This window comes from Phalacrocorax aristotelis, chromosome 5 (assembly GCF_949628215.1).
Source record: "Phalacrocorax aristotelis chromosome 5, bGulAri2.1, whole genome shotgun sequence".
In the NCBI taxonomy this organism is placed as follows: Eukaryota; Metazoa; Chordata; class Aves; order Suliformes; family Phalacrocoracidae; genus Phalacrocorax; species Phalacrocorax aristotelis.
Window position 1 is genome coordinate 52107342 of NC_134280.1, and position 24201 is coordinate 52131542.

At 41.2% G+C, this 24201-nt stretch overlaps 1 protein-coding gene across 1 annotated transcript in view; it reads left to right on the top strand.

The window, feature by feature from the left end:
* LOC142057791 (mucin-5B) overlaps nucleotides 1-24201 on the top strand; it is a 45071-nt gene that overhangs the window by 16188 nt on the left and 4682 nt on the right. The window contains exons 15-43 of the mRNA XM_075094515.1: nucleotides 457-583; nucleotides 2479-2731; nucleotides 3740-3792; nucleotides 4181-4281; nucleotides 4581-4732; nucleotides 6557-6695; nucleotides 7429-7539; nucleotides 8265-8444; nucleotides 8843-9079; nucleotides 9987-10143; nucleotides 10330-10458; nucleotides 10897-10981; nucleotides 11183-11220; nucleotides 12274-12429; nucleotides 13799-13891; nucleotides 14555-14796; nucleotides 15315-15492; nucleotides 15797-16047; nucleotides 16481-16664; nucleotides 17205-17397; nucleotides 18077-18255; nucleotides 18797-18866; nucleotides 19019-19140; nucleotides 19503-19534; nucleotides 19978-20155; nucleotides 21163-21267; nucleotides 21899-21939; nucleotides 22491-22613; nucleotides 23546-23641. Of these exons, the coding sequence (XP_074950616.1) occupies nucleotides 457-583; nucleotides 2479-2731; nucleotides 3740-3792; nucleotides 4181-4281; nucleotides 4581-4732; nucleotides 6557-6695; nucleotides 7429-7539; nucleotides 8265-8444; nucleotides 8843-9079; nucleotides 9987-10143; nucleotides 10330-10458; nucleotides 10897-10981; nucleotides 11183-11220; nucleotides 12274-12429; nucleotides 13799-13891; nucleotides 14555-14796; nucleotides 15315-15492; nucleotides 15797-16047; nucleotides 16481-16664; nucleotides 17205-17397; nucleotides 18077-18255; nucleotides 18797-18866; nucleotides 19019-19140; nucleotides 19503-19534; nucleotides 19978-20155; nucleotides 21163-21267; nucleotides 21899-21939; nucleotides 22491-22613; nucleotides 23546-23641 (4005 nt within the window). The remainder of the gene's footprint in view (nucleotides 1-456; nucleotides 584-2478; nucleotides 2732-3739; nucleotides 3793-4180; nucleotides 4282-4580; nucleotides 4733-6556; nucleotides 6696-7428; nucleotides 7540-8264; nucleotides 8445-8842; nucleotides 9080-9986; nucleotides 10144-10329; nucleotides 10459-10896; nucleotides 10982-11182; nucleotides 11221-12273; nucleotides 12430-13798; nucleotides 13892-14554; nucleotides 14797-15314; nucleotides 15493-15796; nucleotides 16048-16480; nucleotides 16665-17204; nucleotides 17398-18076; nucleotides 18256-18796; nucleotides 18867-19018; nucleotides 19141-19502; nucleotides 19535-19977; nucleotides 20156-21162; nucleotides 21268-21898; nucleotides 21940-22490; nucleotides 22614-23545; nucleotides 23642-24201) is intronic.

Here is a 24201-nt window from a genome sequence, read left to right on the forward strand (position 1 = left end):
GAAATCCCCTCTCAATCTTCTCTTGTCCAGGCTGAACAAACCCAAATCTCTCAGCCTTTCCTCGTAAGGGAGATGCTCCAGCCCCCTGATGATCTTGGTAGCTCTCTGCTGGACTTGCTCAAGCAGTTCCGCATCCTTCTTAAACTGAGGGCCTCAAAACTGGACACAGTACTCCAAATGTGGTCTCACTAGGGCAGAGTAGAGGGGGAAGATAACCTCTCTCAATCTGCTGGCCACACTCCACACAAGTGCCAGTCATCACTGTGCTGTATTTTCAGTTCTGTGCATTTTCAGATGATCCATTTCGACATGTCCTAAATTGTGCATCCTCATGGGAGGCTGGTATAGATATTTTTCAGAAATATATTGGTTGACTACTTTTTGAATTGCTGTATGTTTTCTTGTCTCTTCTGTGAGCTTGGCATAATAATACCCATGTCTTTTTCTGTCCCCTAGAAATGTATGTATGACACCTGTAATGCTGAGAAGAGTGAAGTTGCACTGTGTAGTGTGCTCTCTACTTACGCCAGAGACTGTGCTACAGCAGGCATGTCCTTGAAGGGCTGGAGGCAGGGCATCTGTGGTATGCATCCTAAAATACCCTGGGTAGGGATATGAGAGAACAGCTTCAGGAGAGCCCAGTCTGTGGCAGTCAGTATCTTTTGTGCTTAGTCATTGAGTTAGTGGGTCTTTGAAAAATAGAATAATTATATATTCTATAAAAAAATTTTGCCTGCCAAAATCCGTTAATGTTCAGTTCATGCTCTTACAATGCACATTCCTTGTGTAAAATATTATGTGAATTTAGTAATCAGAGAAGCAAAAGAGTGTAAGGTGTGTTAATCAAATCACAACAAGGAGTTAAAATTAGGTTAGTTTTGGACACATGGGCCTCCCCATGTATTTTAAATCTGATACCTTTTTTGCAGTTCATCTCAGCTCTCTTGTCTCAGACATTACCCATACAAGTTGTATCGCTCTCATTAACTGCATTTTTCTGTGTTACAGTAAAGTAGTAATGGTTTTTAATAAATATATATTGGTGATACCTGAGAATGTGAAAGTGTTTAGAGGCATTTTCAGCTCAGGACTATCTAACAAATGATTAAAAGCTCCTTGGACATACATGTTGTCACTAAATCCTGGGTTTGGAGTCCACATATGTATATATTTTTCTTTGGCACTGCCAGAATTTATTATGACATGGTGTCAGAGCTGAGAATAAAACTCCCAAGTCCCAGCTTCTGAATTTTACTTTAACATTTCTATTTTTCCATTGATGATCAGATAGTTCAAGTGACATTTGCCTATATCAACTTGAAAATAGATGTGTAGATTTCTCGACTAATAACACATCTGAATAGGAAACATAGCAACAATTCTTTTTATGCAGCTTTGATGTGGCTATGATCTATTTAATTGCCTTACTTAGAGGCTAGCCAGGGTACTTAATAGAGACAAACAATGTAACCAGTATGGTGCTTTGTTGAAGGCATTTAAAATTGCAGTAAGAACAATTTAACAAACCTGTGCTAAAATAATTCAAAGGGAACACGGTGTAGTCCACAGCAAATTATCCTAGAATCATGCTGATTTATGTACGAGACACAGTCTCTCTTTATTGAAAGCTTTGTTATCGACATAGAATTACTGACATTTTTAATGCCAAAGTGAGACTGGTTTGCAGCATGGGTTAGACTGAAATCTGTGGACTCATGGCACAGTAGGTAATATTGACTGAAACAGTGCACTAACCTTGGGAAAAAATGTTAATGGCTTAATCAGCACAATCATTTTAGGCCTCATTTAAAAAGAAATAATCTTTTGGGAACATGTGTGTGATAAGATTGAAGGTTGTGCTATTGACGAGTGAAAGAATAAATGGGTCAGAACAGTCACTCTCAGTTGTCTGTCCCATTGACAGGGTTGCAAAGGCTGTTCCACCTCCTGCAGCTGTGTCCAGCTGTGCCAGGCTGCAGGCAGAGTCCAAGGCAGGTTATATCCTAAGGAGATGTCTACACTGCAATCAGTAGAGTGTATGAAATAAGTAAACCCTACTAGCTAACTGTTGGCAGTGCATGTATGTGACACAATCTTAGTGGAAGCATGAACCATTACTTGAGTTACTGGTTACCCAGAAGACCACTGGGATTAGTAGCCTTTGCTAAGTCATGGCACTCTTTTCTAGTGCTCCTTGTGCAAGCTAGTTCTTGGCATAAGATAAAAATGTACATTGTAAAAATTACAAAATTCTACTGATTTCCTTATTCAGTCAAGATACACCCTTCTAAGTATTTCAATATTCAGTGTCATGTACTTTAGGCTATGTGGGCAGACTTGCCCCAGACCACTGGGATACAAGGTCTTCTAGTTTGAAAAAAGCACATTTACAGCTACAATATGCAGAAAGGTGCATTAACAGCATGAGAAATGATTGCACAGCAAAGGCCATATATCCATTTCATTTCTTTTGCAAAGATCCCTCTGAGGAGTGTCCTGAGACTATGGTTTATAACTATAGTGTGAAGTACTGTAACCAGTCTTGCCGCTCACTGGATGAACCTGATCCACTCTGTAAAGTTCATATTGCTCCTATGGAGGGCTGTGGTTGTCCTGAAGGGACCTACCTCAATGATGAGGAGGAATGTGTAACTCCAGATGACTGTCCCTGCTACTACAAAGGCAAGATTGTTCAGCCTGGCAGCTCCTTCCAAGAGGACAAACTGATGTGGTAAGCTGTTCTGATGGTGCAAAGGCTGCATACCTGGGGGACATCAGAGCTCACTGGGGATGTCCCTGCTCTAATTCCTGAATGGTGTCATTTTACCAAAAGGAATAATGACAAATTTCTCCTAGATTGTACAGAAACATATGTTCCCCTGGCAGGAAGTTCAGCCACAGCAAAGGTTAAGATCCTATACTCCTGCTAGCAAAAAGAACCTGAAAACTTGTTAAGTAATGTTTCCAATCTATCTCTATGCAAAGTTCATTGTTATGTAAAAAATACCCATATACAGTGGGAGCAAGTTTTCTAGAAGATAGGGGGCTTGGGGGAGCTTCTGGCTTTGAAATGAAAAAGCCAAGTACAAATCAGCCTCCAACACACCACCCTGCAGACTATGTTAAAAATAAAAATGGTCCAACAAAAATCAGCAAAATCTCAGTTTTAAAAAGAGAGAGAGAGGTAAATTTGGGGGAAAATACTAAAAATATCATAATAAACTTACATCTGGAGTGAAAAACAATTGTCAGTTTCTTATTTTCAACCAGTTCAGGGCAGCAGTGCAATCCCAAAGTACCAGGGGAAGGCTGTTTTATTCAAATAATTTATTTGTATCTCTGGATGTCTACATATTTTCTGTCTTCCAACTCCCATATTTTTTCCTGAGGATTCTAGACTATTTTGTAAATACAGGATTATTTAGTAGTTTAAGAAGTCTCTTATTTAAGAAAGTATTGATCTCATCTCACAGAATAGAAAATACATGCTTAGGAGAAAAATTAGGGAAAACACACAGTAGAACAGTGGCAGATGAAGGAAGAGTATTAAAGAGCTGGGTGTCTTAATCTTCCTTCTGGGGATGGTAATTCACGTCTTTGAACCTGATAGCTGTACCAAATATTCATTTTGATAGGAATTTGTTATTTGTGTGACTAGTGAAGTTTGCAGTGCCTTTCTCTCTAGTGAGAGAGAAATGTGCAAAGAGCTGATGTGTTTCATTTTATGGAATCTCTTTAGCAAATGCATTCAAGGAAGATTAGACTGCATTGGAGAAACTGTCCTGGTAAAAGGTGAGATTTTGTTAAATAATGGCATTATGGTGTCAGCTACTATTTATAATGTTTTTCTGTGTTATCTCTCACTTTCTGTAACCTTTTAGTATTCTGCACATTTTTGCCTTCTCCCTGAAATGTCCTAGTTGTTGATAATAGTTGTTTTTTGTAAAAATGACACCAGATTTGCTGAATTCTTTAAAAGATTAAGGTATTTCCCAAAGCTTAGAAGTTATCTGCCTCCTTCTCCTTGCACTGTCGGTGAGCAGAAGCAAAATTTAATAGAAACTGTAAATGAGAGATGCATGCTGCCCTCTGAAATGCTCTGCTCTGTTTTACAATTGCTGATGGCATCCTTATTGCTTTCACTAAATTATCTTCCTAAAATGTTTTCTTCCTCCTATAGATTGCCCAGCTCCTATGTATTACTTCAACTGCAGCTCTGCGGGTCTCGGTGCAATTGGATCAGAGTGTCAGAAAAGTTGTAAGACGCAGGACATGCACTGTGTAAGGACTTCACCTCCTAGCAGGAGCAAGGGACAGCATGACTGTGCATGTATGATTGTCCTTAACAAATGCTGACGGTAACATGTTACGCTCTTCACAGATCAACTACTTTACTGATAACACAGCAGCTATAACTACCCATGTACCTATGATACTTGTGGTTTGATTGTCGCTAACTTACAGTCACAGGATTTAAAAAAACATCCAAAAGTGTGGCATCCAGAGCTAGCACCTCTGCTGGTTCCCTGTACTTTCTGTGCATTAACGAGTTGTCTTGTCTTGTATATTTATATACGCAGTATGTCACAGAATGTGTTTCTGGCTGCATGTGTCCTGATGGGCTAGTATTGGATGGCAGTGGAGGATGTATTCCCAAAGATCAGTGCCCATGTGTCCATGGAGGACACTTTTATAAACCTGGGGAAACCATCAAAGTGGACTGCAACACATGGTATGTTATTCCAGGGAGCCTTGTTTTATAACAGAAGCTGTTAAAATTGTCAATGCATAGTACACCCATGGGGCAGGATGTATTTTGAAGCCTTCCTCTTCATCATTAGAGCCATCAGGCTTCTAATAAAAATAAAAGGGGAAACATTTCCTCTCTGCAAAACACTGCACGAGCCTGAACTTGTGAGAACGAGTACCAAGATCTTCTGTCAAACAATTTCCATCCTTTTCTGCAAACTGCTTCAACATCAGCTTTAAAAGTACCGGCTTCATCCAGGTTGGTCTGTGGCTGGCCATTCTATAAGGCAGAATTGAGTCTGTGCCTGTTGGGCACAGCTGAACCCCAGAAAATGATTGAATTTAGAGGAGGAGGCAATTGCAACAATCTTCCAAAGACTTGCAGTGCTTCTGGGTGCATAGTTCTCAAATAAGATAAACAAATGCTCTAGTTGCTCCAATTGGTGGTATAACTCTGCCATAGACTTCACTGTTATTACTGATCACGGTGTGTAAAATGCTTTGAATCGTTACCCATTATTTAGTGAGGATAAGGATGTATAGTCCTGTCAAGAGGATGCACAGAAAATAAACGCCAGAAACACTTTGTCTGATCACCACTGGTACAAGCAATCAAGTGTAACATGTGAAGCCAAACCCTGATAAGCAGCTGTTAATACTACAGAAGAGTTTTTACTGCAGCAAGGGCTTTGTTTTCTTAGGAGAACAGGACACGTGGGGAAGAAGTTGCAGTCTCTGTGTCATGGGTATAATAACAAAAATTTTCTGTCTGTGGTGTCCCTGAACTGGAAAGAAAGTTTGTCAAGGTGTGGTGGATGCCAGGTGCCCACTGAGCTGCTCTATCATACCCCTTCTCAGCAGGATGGGGAGGGGGGAGAAAATAAGATTATAAAAACTCATGGGTCAAGCTAGAAGCATTTTAACAAAGCAAAAACAAAGGCCACACATGAAAGCAAAGGCAAACAAAAGATTTATTCTCTAATTCCCATCAACGGGTGATGTCCAGCCACTTCCCTGGAAGTAGGGCTGCAATATATGTAGCAGTTGCTCTGGAAGATAAACATCATAATGAATGCCCCCCCTCCCCTCCTCCTTTCTCTTAGCTTTTATTGCTGAGCTGGTGTCATATGGTATGGAATATCTCTTTGGTCAGTTTGGGTCAGCTGTCCCTGCTATGTCCCCTCCCAAGATCTTGCCCACCCCTAGCCCTTTTGGTGAGGAGGGAAAATGTTGGAGAGACACCCTTGATGCTGTGCCAGCACTGCTCAGTGGGAGTCAAAACACTGGTGTGTTACCAACTCCTTCCTAGCTACCAATGCAATGCACAGCACTATGAGGGCTGCTATGTGGAAAATTAATTCCATCTCAACCAGACCCAATACACAAGGGAAGACAGGGATAATATTGGTTCACACCACTGTAATCAGGAGCAGAACTGACCGCATGGTACCTCACAGATTAATATTCAGAAATGGTTGAAATATTCAGTTCTTCACCTTGAGTTTAGCTCCTAAATCCCCACTGTCTGCTGCCTGGACTTAATGATTTAAAAATATTTGAAGGGGAAGATAGAATAAAGATAGACAAAAGTTCAAATGTGTCTTGGTAGTAAACGTGAAGTTTCTGATTAGTATGCCATCTCATGGCATGGTCTCACTTGAGAGGGTAAGGCTGGAAGAGTACGAGATGACTGCTTTCTTTGAAGTACTGCAAAAGACAAACTTTTGAATCACTTTGCTACTGTTTGGGGTTAAGGAAAATCCACACTTCATACAAAGATTGTGATTCTTTGCATTTCATACCCCAGCACCTGTAACAAACGGCAGTGGAACTGCACAGACAATCCCTGCAAGGGAACCTGCACTGTGTATGGAAATGGGCATTACATGAGCTTTGATGGGGAGAAGTTTGATTTCCTGGGAGACTGTGACTATATCCTAGCTCAGGTATAATTTTCTTTTTAACTTTCCTATACATATGCTTTTCACAGCTTACACTGTAGGGTTCAGTCTATCCCATGCAAAATAATCAACACTGATGAGCAGAGCCTACTCCCCTCCTCTTGTAGCTACAGCAGATAGAGTGAATTTTTCCATATAAAAGCAGAACAATTAACCCTCAGAAGTGACACAAGAGGGCACTGTGTGATCCTAAACGATCAACTCCTGAGCTGGACAGCCCTTTCCTGATGTAATTCTAGCATCTGCAAGGGAATGGAATTGGTGTGGTGTTGAAAAGCTAAGTGTTTCTCTCAGCCATCCAAGACTGACAGTTTTTTTGTTGTGACAGAAGCACATAGAGGTTAATGTGTGAGCCTCATGTCTAAAAATTGCATGTAATGAGACAGTACTCAGTGAGACATTTTGTCATCCCCAAATTTCAGTTTGTTTTGCTAATTTTTAAAAAAATATTTTTACCTTTTTGACTGTGCAGGACTGGTGCCCTGAAAAACTAATTTTTTTCCTTATCTTTTCTCTTTGATATTTCTGGTCAAGCATGAACCTGCCAGGTCAGCTGCCACCAGATTATTCTAAAATGCTCAGAGCTTTGATGAATGAAAAAGTGACAAAATAGCAGAAGTCAGATTGGAGTGTCATTTGTTCAGAGCTGTTTACAATGTTTAAGACTGTTCTAGTTGCCTGAAAAAATCTAATACAATGTTTTATATTTTTTTCTAAGGATTTTTGTCCCAATAACATGGATGCTGGCACCTTCCGAATTGTAATTCAGAACAACGCCTGTGGGAAGTCACTCTCCATCTGCTCTCTAAAGATTACACTGATTTTTGAGGTTTGTCTAAAAATTGGTTATAACTGAGGAGCTGTATTCTTGATTTTGTAGCAGCTAATGTGGTATCCCCTTGTATGCCCACTCAGTTGCTGCTAGAGAGTACAGATCAAAAATCCAGAAGGCAGAGGCAGGCAAGCTGGGAAAGGTTTAGGTATTTGGTGTTAACAGGGCTGGACACTTCTGCAGGTGAGGAGATAGATGCAGGGAGTCAATAGCACTCTGTGTATGTGCATGTGTACGTGGGTATTTGCATCTGTGACATTAGTGGTGTGGGAGTGATAGTAAAGTTTTTAGAGGAGCATGTCTCTGTACCATGATTTGAGCACAGGGCAGATGTAACTACATAGGGAAGGCTTTCCTCCCTCCAGCTCAGGCTTACTATTTCCCCAAAGTGTGCACAAATGAGATTGCTCGCATATTGGGGGTGAAGGGATGGTGAAATAAAGCAGCGTGGCAAGGGATGTTCTAGCATGCCTGATTGCCTGTGAACTCAGGAGCTGCTGTGCCAGCAGAACAGATTTCATCTATAATCAGGAAAATTTCTGTGGCCGTGAGGTAAGACTTGTCATGCAAGGGCAGACAATTCCCTTTGAACTCAGTGAGTCTTGTCTGTGGCTCACATCTGGCAGAAAAAACAAGCTGAAGGACAAGAGGCAGAATACTAGTGCTGTTACACTAAGTTTTCTATTCAATTTCCTTCCGTGCAATGTATCTGTTCCTTGCAGAGCAGTGAAATCAGGCTCTTGGAAGGAAGGATTCAGGAGATAGCCACTGATCCAGGAGCTGAGAAGAATTACAAGGTGGATCTCAGAGGAGGTTATATTGTGATTGAAACAAATCAAGGGATGAACTTCATGTGGGACCAGAAGACTACTGTTGTTGTTCACGTGGCTCCATCTTTCCAGGTAGGTATGGGGTGGCCTAAGGGTTATGATTTCAAACCAGAAGTTATGCATCCAGACCTGGATCCCCAGTTTGAAAAGCAGGGCTTGGAAAAGTGTTCCGTTCAGTGGACAAGAAGAAGCAAGCATGCCTTTAATTGGGTTTTATTTCATTGTTCAGTCAGTATGAAATGATCCAGAATATTTGGAGCTGGAAGTAAAGCCAAACACTTTGCAGTATTGAAGGGCTAACAAAGCGATCTTGTCACTTGAAGTCTAGCTTTTTCTAAGCCATATTTTCATGGCTGTTTAGAAATTTGCAGCTATTTTGCCCTGGCCTGTTCTATAGTTTATTTCTGTCAAATAGTGGGCTGCACTCAAAATAACCAAACCATTTACTGTACCCACTCATATTACCCCAGGGAAAAGTCTGTGGCCTTTGTGGGGACTTTGATGGCCGCTCAAGGAATGACTTTACCACTAGAGGGCAGTCCATGGAGATGAGCATCCAGGAGTTTGGAAACAGCTGGAAAATAACAAGCACCTGCTCAAATATAAACATGACGGACCTGTGTGCTGATCAGCCTTTCAAGTCTGTCCTGGGACAGAAGCACTGCAGCATCATTAAAAGTAACATCTTTGAAGCGTGTCACAGTAAGGTAATCCTGTTCTCTCACCCTCAGTAGTTTCACACTAGGTATTTGTTGCTATTATGCAGCATGTTTGCACAAAATTTTTTACTTTTAAAGGCTATTACACAACATCCTCGAGTAAAAGGGCTGCCTCTCTCAAAACCTCACTTTACAGCTATACCAGTTGAATCCTGTTGCACAGTATTGAGGAACAAGCAGTGCCTGTTTTGAGCAACTGAAGACAAAGAGGGTAATAGCCACCAAAAGTAAAAAGTTGGGTATCAGTTTGTAAAATCTAGAGATAACTTAGCACAGGACTGGTTGCATGGGGATCCTTGGGAAAGTTTTTTCAAATTAGCTAAAGAGATTAACTTTTTGGTTTATTTTAGACACAAACTATATTAATCTATACAGAAACAAGGCTACTTATTCTTAATGAGAACGTCTATAGAAAGCTTCAGTGCAGTTTAATAAGCCACCTTAAAAGCAAATGTGGCTTAATTTCCTTGATTAGTTCATGTTGGCACAGGTTAAAGCACAAGAGATGTGAAGTGTAGTGGAAATATATTTCCTTTTACACTCACTTAATCACTGTCATTTAGAGAGAGCACACACTATATGGTTGTGCTAACCCAAAGCAAGGTAGTTCAGTCCTGCAGAAATTACACTGGAAAGACATTTTGAGCATAAATGACAGTATTACACACATGAGAATGAGAAGATTTAGAGTAAAATTCTACCAGGAAGGTAAAAATAGAAAACTACCTGTTGTAAAATAACATAGCTCCTTCATGACAATCCTGGTCTGTCACAGACTCAGCCTGTTTCTGCCAAAGAAACTGCCAGTGGATGGCAGAAACTCAGAGCCCTTTCTCTCATTAAAACACAGTGCACATGTACATCTGCGATAAAAGATCTGTTCATATTTTAATAGGTGAACCCAATACCGTATTATGAATCTTGTATTTCTGACTTCTGTGGCTGTGACAGTGTGGGAGACTGTGAGTGCTTTTGTACCTCAGTTGCTGCTTATTCAAGAAGCTGTAGCAGAGCCGGTGTCTGTATTGACTGGAGAACGCCTGCCATTTGCCGTAAGTATTGCACTGAAAATGCACACAGAAAAGCAGTGCTCCATGCGTTCAGACACATGAAAGGTAAAGAACAACAGAATTCTAACATCGCTGTGCATGCATGACTTAACAAGCTCTTGTTTGCAAGATTTAGAAAATAACCCCTGCCTGGTTTCTGAGACTTGGAGGTTTTTCATCCTCTTCCAGCTGTGTTCTGTGATTATTACAATCCACCTGACAAACATGAGTGGTTCTATAAACCCTGTGGAGCCCCTTGTCTAAAGACCTGCAGGAACCCAGAAGGGAAATGTGGGAACCTACTGTACAGTTTAGAAGGTAATTCTTCCTTGACTTTGATGCAGTTTATGGGAGTTGAAGCTATTAGTCTAGTTTTAAATGTCTTAAGCATCAAGGTTGCTGGAAGGCTGCGTCATTTGCCCCAGAAACTCATTGACCATGACTCACCTGGGCCAATTCCCTGTGTGATGGTGCTATTCATAGCATAATTTGCCTGTTGCCTTTAAATCTGGCAAGACATAAACCGCCATTCAGTCTAAATTTGCAGAGAATAATTATCTGTTGACAAACAGAGGTAATTGAAACTTCTGGGAGAGAGGGAAAAAGACGACTTGGAAAAATAATTGGTAGAATAAAGAACATTCATACTGGGATCACATTCATTTTGGGATCAAATCTGCATCTGATAGAGATAATTGTTTTCCCTGTGTCTTTGTAAAGCAGACTAAGAATGCTTTATTTACTTTAACTTTCCAGGCTGTTACCCGGAGTGTAGTCCAGACAAGCCATATTTTGATGAGGAGAGCAGGGAGTGTGTCTCCCTCCCCAACTGCACTTCATGGTAGGTCGGTTGGTGGTGGGAGAGGTAGAATAGGACTGGAAAGGACAAACTAGGCAATGTCTGGTTTATGTTCATAGGTGTGGCAATTATCATTAAATCCTCCAGGAGTAGGCTTTTATGTAAAAGTAGATACTGTTGCACATTGTTATTCCACACTCTGATTCAAGTCAATAAATCAAGTCTTCTCCTTTCCATCTTCAGCGATCCTGAAGAGAAACTATGTACTGAAGACTCCAAAGGTAACTTCTCACCACCCTCACCATTCATTAAATGATGATAGCACTGCAACAACCCAACAACAAATGTTACTGCAGGCGTATTGGTAATAGGACTCCAGCTAGCTAGCTAGCTCAATAAGTGGATGCACAGCAGAACAGATATACTTTGATAAGCAAAATGCAGTCTTTGACCTGAAGAAGTAGATAAAGGATAGTCATAGGGAGGAAGGAGAGAGGCATGAAATGTGGGATTCAGCCAGGTAAATACCACTTCTCCATGCTTACACTTCCTTGGTAGTCAGTGAAGACAGACAGAGAGTAGTCTGAAGCAGGCCATTCATGCTACCTGTTTTAATGCACACGTTTAGAACAGGGAAAATCTTGTAGAGGTGCTATTTCCTGTCCACTGATTTCACAATAAGCCTAGTCAACTAGCTTATGAGAGACATGTTTGTGTGCTTAAAGGACGTACTTGCTTAAGGTATGGTACTAGTTCATTCCCATATCTGGGAGAAACCACATTGCAAAATGCAGGGTGACCCAGCAGAAAACACATCTTCACTTTTGCTGATTTTGTTACAGTAATAGATATATTCCCTTGGGTTCCTGAATGTACATTCTCCAAAACCTGAAGAACTCATATGTTTAAATGAAATTGCTTATCACTGCATGTTCCTCCTTAGTGGATGGAAATGGCTGTGATTCTGAGCCAGTGTTTTATCACTCAGTAAGGCAGTAATCCCCATCACGTTCTCTGCCAAGAGGGAATGCACCTGTGCTCCATGTTGGGTGAGGACAGTGCCAGTTCTGATGCTTTCACCAGCCAGTAATTCCTCTATGCAAGATGACTCCAAGAAACACCAGTAACAACAAAAAAACAACCCACTTTAAATAAATGAGGTAGACTCCCAGTGCAACTTCTCAAGTAGAAACTGAGAAAGTTTTTCAGCCAGGTAATTCATGTTGGATGATATGAGCTACAGAAGGGTAAATCCAGAGTTTGGTTTTCTTTTCATTTGTATTTCTATTACAAGTGTCCCCGTTATCATGGCATTTTCTCTTTTGGTGCCTCAGATTGTCTTTGCTGCTACAATGGAAAGACCTACTTCTTAAATGAAACTATATACAGCCAAGTATATGGGACTGAGTGCAGTGATGCTGTCTGTGGCCCTAATGGAGGGATCATTAAAACACGCATCCCTTGCAGAACACCATCCACACCAGCACAAGGTACTAGATTAATAAGAGGTTTGGTGGTGATTTTATGAAAGTCTGTAATGGTAATAAGATTCCTCCATCTTGGAAAAAGACTCCTACTGCATGTCTAGGATACGCACAGAATTTAAGGCAGTTGAAGGTTCAGGAATGGGGGGTCAGAGCTTGTGGGTCTCATGGTGGGGACCAAAAGTGTAATTCTTACAGATTCTTACTGTCAATGTGATAAAGAGAAAATAGAGATATTCAGCCATTTTTCAGTACAGCTTTTACAACAACCTTGGGCATACCACAGCTGACACTCTGGTGTTGTTAGTCTCCATATTTCATACTTCTAAACCTTGTTTTTCTCTTTCTCATTAGCTATATCACACTATAGTTCTTACTGTACTGTTTTCTGCATTGGAATAAGTCAGTCTCAAACGATTCACTGGAACAAGAAAATAAAGCTGCCTGGCAGTTTGCTCCCTTCCCAGAAAAGAAGTTGCAGGGTAGAGGGGATGTGAATGAACAGAAAATAGGAAGGAAAAATAAATAAAGAAATGGTGGAAATTTTCCACATGATAATAGCAAGGAAAAGTAAGTGGTTAAAAAAATGTGTGGTAGGAAATTATACAAAGGGGATGAGGAAAATTAAAGTTAGCTTCTCTACTCAAGTAAGAGGAAGAACTAAAGGCTTGATGGTGAGCCAGTGTGTCTGGTGTTTACTAAATCCGTTAACAAGTGGAATAAGAAGTATAATGGAGTAATAGCTAGGAAAGGAAGGACTATTAAAAGCAGAGTGTAGGTGGCATAGTAAAATATCTAAATGATCTATCTGTATTTAAACCAACAGATTCTTTGCAACCAGGCATTAAAAGGCAAAATGGAGTACCACTGGAAATCACCTCTCCAAAGTCAGGTGAAGTCCTGCAGGATTAGACAGTTCAAAGAAACCTTAAATTGGAATGAATAAGCAACAGTAGAAGGGTGGTTTATTGTGTTCTATATAGAAAAAAATTAAATACAAGGTGTGGTGTGTGTGTATTATTCTAGTAGCATTCAGTGTAATAGAGAGTGTATATAAATACAGAGAGGATGGTTTTAGTGTGTACAAGAACATAATGTGGTGGGGGTATAAAAAAATTATTTTTTTCCTCTTTTTGTGATTGTAGAGAATGTAATAGAATCATAGAATCATTAAGGTTAGAAAAGACCTCTAGGATCATCAAGACCAACCATCAACCCAACACTACCATGCTTCCTAAACCATGCCCTGAAGCACCACGTCTACATATTTTTTGAACACAAGACTGAGGGGAGACCTTATCGTTCTCTAGATACCATAGGGCTTGGACGTAGAGTAGTAGAGGAACTGAATATTAATTGATTTCATTTTCTGCAGAACCACATATGCAACCTGTAACATCTGCACCTCTGTCACCAGTGGTAGCCACTCCCTGCTTCTGCAATGACAAGGGACAATTGATACAAATGGGTGAGAAACTAAGCACATTTCTTCTGCATCTTTGATGTGGGAAGATATTAGATAAAGGTGCTTCAGCAAGTGCTCATTCAGCCTGCTGCAATTACACATTACCACAAGTTTTTACATCTTTGAACCGTAACTAACACCTTCAGAACTACAACTCTCCCATACCCGATAACTGTGTCCTGGTTTGGATATCCGTGGTATAAGGAAGCTTATGCCAGATGCTAACTTCAGTGGACTCCAGCACAAACCCTGAATCCCAAACTGCTGAACAGGGGTTTGTAATTCACAGTCATATTCAGAAAACAGAGGAGGGAAGACTCTTCTTCATCTGTTAGGACGTCCTGAACCTTCTGTCTCCTGGTCTTTGTGAAAACCATATGCATTCAGTGACGTATTCAGTAGTCCCTCATCTTGTACTCATTTTCAATTCCATCTAATGTGGCCCTCCTTCAGCCTTTGTCATTTGGATGAATTGAGCTCAGGTTCAGTCATTGAATTCTAGGAGCTGCAGACAGATAGTCACACCTGAACATGGCCATTGGGTACAGACAGACCCAGCTGGGTAAATGCAGGGCTGAATGTATGGTTCATCTGTGATGCGTAGGCCTTGAGGGGCACCAGTTTCTTGCACAGTCCAGCACTAACAGTCGGGTTTTGTCCTTGCAGGAGAAAATGTTTCTCTGCCAGTGAATATATCAGGTCATTGTGCTTACTCTGTTTGCAATGCATCATGTCAGATTGAATTAATTTGGGCAGAGTGTAGAATTGGTCATACTGAGGCCCTCAAGATCTGTGACCCAGACTCTGAAGCCTGTCTACCAACATCTGCTCCTAACACAACAAGCCAAGTTCCTGCTTCCACGGGGACTCCTCTAAGCGATTGTCTTGAGCTCATTCCTCCTAGAAAGGTGAGCCGCTTGGAAGAAGATGTATTTCTTCATCTACAGCATTGCCTGCAGCCAAGATTTGGTGTTCCCCTCTGATGCTGGTAACCACCAATACAGCTGGACTGTAGGTGTGGCTGAATTAGACGGTTTAGAAGTATATCAGAAATCCCTAAAATAATTGAGGGAATAAGTTGAAGATTATTCTGTTCACCTGAAACATCTGAATGATTGTATGTGGGCAGAGCTACCTAAGCTGAACAAAAACTAGGAAACCACACCTGGCAGTGTCCCATCAATAGAAGTGGTCAGGACCTTAATATTGAGTCCCACACAAAATGTTGTAAAACACAAGTAGATATCAAGGCTCCGTTGATTGCTATATGTTTCATATTGCCTAGTTTCCAGAGAAAGAGTAGATAGCAAATAGTGCCATGCTAGACAATTAACTGAATGGAACATAGTTGCTGTGTGCGATTTTAAAGATTTTGTTACATTACTTTGTTATGTGTCTCTCCTCTTCTTTTTCAATCCATCAATAGTTTAATGAAACATGGAACTTTGGAAACTGCCAGATTGCCACTTGCCTGGGAGAAGGAAACAGTATTAAACTGTCCAGCATGATTTGCCCTCCTCAGCAACTGAAACTCTGTGTCAATGGTTTCCCATTCACGAAACATTACGATGAAACTGGTTGCTGTGAAATCTTTGAATGTCAGTGTAAGTATTATGGCAGGATGATTCCTGAAATTTATGTTATGTTCAGCTGGTCCTCAAGAAAGATAAGTCCATGTGGTCAACATCTACATTATGCTTATATTAATCAAGTAAGATGTAATGGAACAGAAGTCCCATCTAAAATATTGACTGTTAAGAGCAGAGAAGAGTGCCCTTGCTAGGCTAAATTTTTCTTTATCAAACTGGTTATTTCAGCTCTGACTGAAAGTGAGTAAAAGAGTTAAAACAGCTTGTACTTACAGGAAGCTCAGAAGCCAAACTTGAAGTCTGTCACTCTGTCTTCCAGGTATTTGTAGTGGATGGGGAAATGAGCATTATGTGACTTTTGATGGAACATATTATCATTTCAAAGAAAACTGCACCTACGTCCTTGTGAAGTCAATTCATCCTGACTCTCACAACTTCTGGATTCACATAGACAACTACTACTGTGGTGCCACTGATGGAGCAATTTGTTCAATGTCTCTTCTCATTTTTCACTCCAACTCTGTTGTTATTATGACACAAGCAATGGAACATGGGAAAGAAACAAACTTGGTAAAGTATTGAGTTAAAATGAATTCTCAATATTATTTTGCTGTAGTTATATTACTGTACTGCAAAATGTCCTGTCATGACAAAGGATGAAACTTGTAAAAATGGAATGGGTAGGAAATGCAATTACATTGCTTTCTCTCCCCCTTTTTTTCCCTTTGTGTCAACAAAAATTTGTACCTTCTAAAAACTTGGGAAATTACCACATAATTGTGTTAATAAGTTATGTTTTTCTTTGCGACATGAGTATTCAAATATAAATTACAACCTATTAAAAAGGAATCATAGACAACTACTCAAATGACTACCTTTGAGAGACTTCATTTGGTGGACCTGAGGTCTGAATTTGTGCTACTCTACTTTCCAGTTGCACAAACTGTATACCTTACTCAACAGAAGGATGTCCACACAGACGTTTTGTTTTTCTTCTGTTTAGATTTTGTTTAATGACAAGAAAGTTGTTCCGGACATTTCCAAGGATGGTATCACGATAACCAGTTCTGGCCTTTACATCATAGTTGAAATACCTGAATTAGAAGTTTACGTCTCCTACAGTCGACTTGCATTTTACATAAAGCTCCCTTTTGGAAAGTATTATAACAATACCATGGGACTGTGTGGTGAGTGTCCTCATCAGCTGACACTAATGAAGGCAGTAAATTTTTCTCCTTCTTTCCCTCATCCCCTTGTAAACATCTGTAAATGTTTGCAACTCCACTGCTTTCTATTTCTCACAAATTTTAACACATTTATCTCTTTTTGATGAAAAAATACCGTCAGCAGAATTATAAGTCACTTTCTTTCATTCTGTTCACAGCCTGTTGGTGGATGGAGACAGGCTCTCTCTAAGCCCTTCCTCTTGATCATATCTACTCAGTATGGGAAAGTACAAAATCTGGAGAGTCCTGTGCTAGACAGAGCCATCTCTGTTGCTTTAGCCACCAGGAGCAATGGTCAACCAACACATCAACTCTGGTTTTCATTAATAACTGGCAAACTAGCTTTCTTTTCCTATGAACAGTTCTTGTGAACTCATCCAGGACCCCACGTGTTGTTACCTTCCCACAAAGAGGACAAATTCCCTCCAGGTTTTCTCTAAAAGCAGCTTCATCAGCATCAACTGTCCTCAAACTGTCACCTTGCTTTTATATTGCTACCAGGTACCTGCACCAACCAGAAGTCTGAGGATGCTATGAAAAGGAATGGTGATGTTATCGAGTCCTTCAAAGAGATGGCATTAGACTGGAAAGTCCCAGATCCTACCAACAGATACTGTAATCCAGGTGTCTCAGAACCAGCTGAGATTGAATATCATGAGCACTGTGAGCCTTCCAATCTGTGTAAAATAATCTGGTAAGACAAATCCCGGAAGTGCCAGAAAAATAAGTCCACAAGATAATTTTGTGCTTCACTACATGACTTGGGTGAACTGCTTATAGGACATGATGAAAATATGAAGTCTAGCATACCTTGAAATACTGAGCAGTGAACTGATGTGTGAATGTTCCTGAGTTTGGCGGATATTTTTCAGCTGCATCATCAAAATCAGTCCTCTCTTAATAGTGTCTGTTGCTTGGCACTCCCTCTGCCTGTCAGTTCTGGAGAAGCCAACCAGAAACTAGCTATAATTCAGTATCTGAAAGCTCTGGATGAAAAGGAACACACTCAATATAGTAAGCAAATATGTGTGTCTGTTTTTAAAATAATTTTGTGGTTCAAAACAGGATTGTCAAGCATTCAGACATAAAAATGTCACCACATAGAATTATAGCTGTGAGTTGTGCAGGAGACTTTTCTTTGCAGGTATCAGTCCAACATGAAATTGCTTCCTTTCAAAGCATTGTAAAGAATGGGAGGTAAAGTTCCTTCTTAATCAAGCTGTGTGGTCATACTGCCTATCAGAGCAATATGTAGTTGCATCTTTACCTTGAGGCTTCCTCTGGGTGGGGATGGGTTTGGTTCTGAGTTGAATTCTTCCTTGGAAGTAGCCCAGGGAAGTGAAATGCCATGTCTGTCTCCTTGCTTTGTGAAGGAACTTGACCCAGTGCCATGGCGTGGTCCCCCCACAGCCCTACTATGAGGCATGTGTGGCCAGCGGGTGCTCAGAACAGCACCCCAGCACTGAGTGCCAGAGCATGCAGACATATGCAGCCTTGTGTGGGCTCCATGGGATCTGCGTGGACTGGAGGAGGCAAGCGAACGGGCAGTGTGGTAAGCTGGGGAAAACCTGCTGGTAGTGAAGTGACTGTGGTCTGTTCTTTCCTCACCTACACACTTGTTCGTGTTCCTCCACATCATGAGGATTCACTCTTTCCTGAGCTACTCTGGACCTGAGAAAAAGCAGGAACAAATACAAAATGTTCCAGTCCAGAACTAGTGCAAAACACGTGGGAAACAGGCCCATAGTCTCTCCTAAGCAGCTCAGCTGAGGAGCCCTGTGTGTTATCTAGAGCTTCATCACTAGATGGCAATACACTCTGCGTGTATTGCCACGCTTCTCTCTCTGCATGCTTTGCCCTGCTCAGAGGGACCCAGTGATTCAGATGTAAGCACTACTAGTACTGTTGCAAGCACCTTGCTGAATCCATGGATCCCCGCCTGCTGAAGCTGCAGGGACCCCCTTGCGGAACAGGAGCCTAGGCTGTGCAGACCCGTGGTGTGGGCTGCGATAGCCTCTGCAGTACATCAGTCATGCATTGAAGGCTACACATGGGTCTGAGCTTTCTAACCTGTGTGTTATAATGCTCCACAGAGGCCAGCTGTGCTCAAGATCTGGTATATAAGCCATGCGGGGAAGCAAAAAGGAACACTTGCTTCAGCAGGTGGGTCATTTCCTAAGGTACTTTTCAAGTGCATAGCTTGAAAATTGCCAAGGAAGGCTGGAAGTTCACATTCCCCTGGGATTTAGGTGTCTGATTGCCCTTGGGCAAATTTCTGCCTCTCATGCCTTCCTCTTTATATTTTAATTGTGCAGAGAAGTTATTATGGACACCCTCCCCTCCCAGAATAACACACCAGTGTTTGTTGAGGGATGCTACTGTCCTGATGGAAAAGTTCTGCTGAATGATCATGATGGCATTTGTGTTTCTGTCTGTGGTAAGAAAGAATGTAAATAGTAGAATGGGAAGGGGAGATAAGACTCTAACTGGAAGTGCACATTAAGGGTTCTGGGTACGAAGGAAACGGGAGAGACCTTGATACTCACCCTTTCTAGTTAGGCTGGAAATGTTTCAGGTTGGCAGTTTCTGCCTGCTCTTATGCAGAGAGTGCGACTTTAAAAAGAACAAAGAGGAATGCCTTTAAGATGTTTGGGGTACACAACCTGTGACTTTGCACTCTGGATCTCTCTTTGTGGCTGTTTCTCACATTTTAAGGCCTTCCTTCTATTCCTGTCCTCCTGCTTCTGTTGTTTTCCCCAGTTCAGTTATCATTAAAGGAATCTGTAATTAATTTTATAGGTTGCACTGCACAAGATGGGTCAGTGAAACAGGTAAGAAAAGAAAATATGGTCTTTATACTACAGCTTGGCACTGTGACCTCCTGTAAAAATGATTGCATGAGTTTCTTTTATTAATTCTAAGCTTAAATACCAGTAAACTACAATGACAGTGGGGAAGAAAACAGCAGATTTTAACTCCAGAACTTTATTAATAGTTTGAGATACAGAAGCAGAAATAGCAGTTTGTGGGAATCACTGTTTCCTGGTAGAATGACCAGGCTCCCTTTCTGGAATAACATAAACCTACAAAGCAAGGTGGCAGATAATAGTATTTTTTCTTATTGTCCCCTTCTCCTCCCTCTGGGATCTGAATTCTGATTTTCCTGCATAGTAAATTAAGGCAACCCAGCCCTATACTGTCTTGCCAGAGGCATTCAGTAATGTAATGCTTCTAGTTTTTATTCTCTGAATGACTATCCCTATTTTTTTCACAGCCTAGAGAGGCTTGGGAGCACAACTGTCAATACTGTGCTTGTGATGAAGCAACCCTGAATATCTCTTGCTTTCCCCGCCCTTGTGCTAAATCTCCACCTATTAACTGCACTAAAGAGGGCTTTGTACGCAAAATAAAAACACGTCTGGATGACCCATGCTGCACAGAGACAGTCTGTGGTGAGTAGATAATTCAGATATCATAATGCGACATCATTTGCGTTTAGGAGCAATCCTCAAGTGAGATCTGGGTACTCTACAGGTTCCAGATTCAAATAAACACACGGGAGTGCTCATTTCTTCCATCTACATGCCAAGGGCTCTTTCTATCAGAAAAGACCTCCTCTGGTCCAGCTTGTATGCTAACTAGTGCCATGACCAGCCAGATACTTACGTTGGAAAATCACCCATAGACCATTGGAACCACCAGGTGCTTCACAGGATCCTCTGGCTCTTGTCCCTTCTGAGATGAGAGGGTGACCCTTGCACAGAGATCCATCCAGTAAGGGAGGATGTGCTTGCCTTCCAGGCTCCCCAAAGGCCTCCTGTAGAGGGTCTTGATTTATGTTTGCCCTCACCTTTCCATTTGCATCTTCCCATTCCCAAATGTCCACCACAGCACAGGACCTCATCATCATCCTGCTCCTAACCTCGGCCATTCCCAGCACCTATAGGAAGATGCAGGACAGGGAATCCTGGCAACGGTGGTGGGATATTTTTCTGTTCCTCATCCCTTCATGCTGCCAGGCAGTGGTCCACTAGGCTCCTGGGATGCCTTGAGGGAGCAGTGGGCACTGCCAGGGTGCTTTGCCTTGTAAAGGCCCCAACCTTTACATCTTTGGCTCTCTTCCACTGCCTCTTCATTTTTTTCACTGACTCATTTACCTTTACCCCAGTTTGTTTCTCTCACTTCTCTGAGGGGAGGGTGTTTAGGTATTTTTAGAGATGACATCCAGTGGGGGAAAAGAAGCAGGAACAAGGGCCAGAAGTGTATGTCCAAGGAAGAGCTTTACAGTAGAGCAAGCTTAGAGATACTTCACATGAACACATCCCAAACTCTAAAAATGTGTGGTTCAAGAATCATCTATTTCTGCTCAATTTCTTGGATGTTCAAGCTGTGGTCTGCAAGTAACACTGTTGGATAAGCAGTAAGCTTTGGCTTACTTTATCTCTGTTGTCTATTGCAGAATGCGATATAAAAACCTGCATTATCAACAAAACAGCATGTGACCTAGGCTTCCAACCCGTGGTTGCTATATCTGAGGATGGTTGTTGTCCTATCTTCTCCTGTAGTAAGTACCGTGTTTCCTTAAGGTGTTTTATTTATTACTTGAACAATTTCATCTTTTCTAAATGAGTCAAAATCATAAGCAGTAGCCTCTAGCCTCTCAGCCTTTACAATTGGTGCTTTTTTTTTTTTTTTGAGATGGAGTAACTGCTGCAGGTTCTCTGTAACTAGTGTTTAGTGAGTTAAGTTATTGGTCAGATACTGAATGTTGGTTACATTGAACCCATCCCAAAGCTTTGCTGCCAAATTATATTTCCAGATTCACACACCTGACCCAGCTTCCCATTGGCTCTGTTACCAGCAAGGTGGTTAACAATAAAGAAAAGCTCAACTAATTTCAAGTATGGCTAAAAACCCATGAGGTAAATAGATTTTTCCATGTGGAAAATACCAAGATATAGAATTACCCCCCACTTCATTCATAACGTCTGAGCAAGTGTTACATGTGGGCTTCCAAATAACAATTAGCACCATGTACTAGTTACTTTTTCCCCTCTTTGTGAGGGCTATTAAGGCTAGTGAATAAGCTCAGTTCAACTCTTTGTCATCTCTAAATCATTCAAAATTCAGAGATGAGTACAGTAACTGTTTACATCATTCCCAGCACATCCTTTTCATTTTATTTTTTCTTACAGTACCAAAAGGTGTATGTGTTTCTGAAGGAATTGAATTTAAGGTAGGTCTTCTTCAAGACACTTATTTCCACATGTTAATGCTGCCTGAGTCAGAATTTTCAGAAGTTGTTATTGTCAACACTCACATAAAAAGTAGGATTAGAATGGCCAATAATTTTTTCCTGCCAGTAGTCTTATGTACTATTGGAAATGTTACTGAATAGGTAATGCTAGAGACCAGTAGCTTGCTTACTAAATGAGATCTTACCTATGTTTTAGCGTCAAGAAGTAGAATTGTGATTGAATACAAATTTTAAATTTTATTGGATGTTGTAAGGTCAAACTGAGCGAAAATTGATGGATGGATTTAATGAGATAATATAATAACTCATTTAACATGATTGATGCACTTGGGAGTGTCAGCCTTGTGTTCATTTTGTGATACTGATAATGTGAGGTTTTAGAGATCTGGAGGTGTTCATTTCAGGGAGCTCTTCCAAAAATAGATCCCAAGCATAAGCATTCATTTTTGATAGTCCAGGGGATGTATGTTTATTCTAGAACCCACTGAATTCTTGCCATGGCCTGTCCTCTCTCTCCTATGTATTTCCAGCCTGGGGCAATGGTGCCTAAAAGCTCCTGTGAGGACTGTGTGTGCACAGATGAGCAGGACCTTGCAACGCAGACCAACCGCATCCAGTGTGCCCCAGTGAAATGTGAAACCACCTGCCAGCAAGTCAGTACTGCATGCTTAGTCTCCCCCACCACAAACAATGGCTGTTGAGAGGATGTACTGTAAAACTGGCATAGTATAACTGCTTCCTCCCAGCAGGATAGCAGCATATAATCTTCTATTAGATTTTTTGTAAAGTCCTTTTTAGGGTGCTTGTTATTTTTGCTCTAGCAAATTTACAAGGTCACCCTTGGAAAGATGCCTGAGGGAGAATGATTGCAAACCTGTAAATGAGAAGTCTGACTACTGAAAGATGGATGTTTGTACCATTCTTTTGGTGTTGCCTATTGCCAGCTCAAAAGTTAAGATTGTAAAGAAACTGCACAGTGGTTTATATGTTTCAGTACTGGTGAACTAAGAGTGCACACAATCTGCTCAGTCTATTACTGAATGTTAGCAAAGAGTGGTTTCTTTTCCATTCTTGCTCTGGTAAGGACAGACCCTCCAGCAATCCTAAAAATGAATAAAACCTTTACCCTTTATCCTGAAGCCAGCCACATCCACACACACCAAGAGACCAACGGATACGTAAAACACAAGGGAGGAAATAACTGATGCATGATCGTCACATGTCTGACGGCAGCAATTATTGTGGATAATTGTATCAGACAAAACACTAGTGGTAGACTGTGCAAGCAATCATACACTGAATTAATTTATTTGACCTGACTTGTGTGTTAACCTGAAGAAGAACAGCAAATGACATGGTTTTCAAGGTAACTGAAGTGCCCAGAAGTCACTATTCAATAAGGGAAAGAAATTGCCAGGTTTGTTTGTCAGACTTAAAGTGGTTCCAGCAGGTTTCTAAAGACAACAGAAATGAAACCAGAAGGTTGGCTCATTTCCTCTGCTGTCTCCAGTGTGGCTTTGCTCCGAAGATGTTTCATGAACGAGATGTCAGGTAACATGGTTAAATGGAAACTTTATTCCCACAGGGTTTCCGCTATGTGGAAGAGGAGGGTCAGTGCTGCAGCCAGTGCCAGCAAGTGGCATGTGTGGCAAATTTTCTATTTGGCAATGTGACCATTGAGGTAGGCATTCCCTTGCTCTGCACACAAGGCTGAATTATCAAAAATACCTCAGCATTTTTTGAACCAGTGTCATACATGTTGAAGCTGGGAAGACCTCTAGGAGATTTAAAAATGTCTGTATTTCCAAAGTAAATGTAGATATTTACACAGTCGCTCTCTGCTGTGTGCATCTCACAGACACCACTGTGTTGAAAATTACGCACCTCTGGCAGGAATGGAAATCGTGTTACTGCCCCTCCTCCTCACATGCAACAGAGAGAAAGAATTTGGAGGGGGCGGTGAGATTGTGTAATACTGCTCTTGTAGAGATATGTAAGCTGGCTTATACTGCTCTGATCTGGAAGCAGTGTCATTGTCTTGCCCTGGAGATACAGGGCGAAATAACGAGTGAGGTAATATAGCTGTACTACTGCTAGTTCTGATTTTGCTGAGGTAGAAATCAAAAGTGACGTAGCTGCTGTACTGTAATGTGACTGGTAACACACCCAGGTAATACATCATGTCTTTTGAGTGTAGGGTTGTGTAGATGTGGGCTGAGCCTCAGGCTAGGTCTTTGGTTT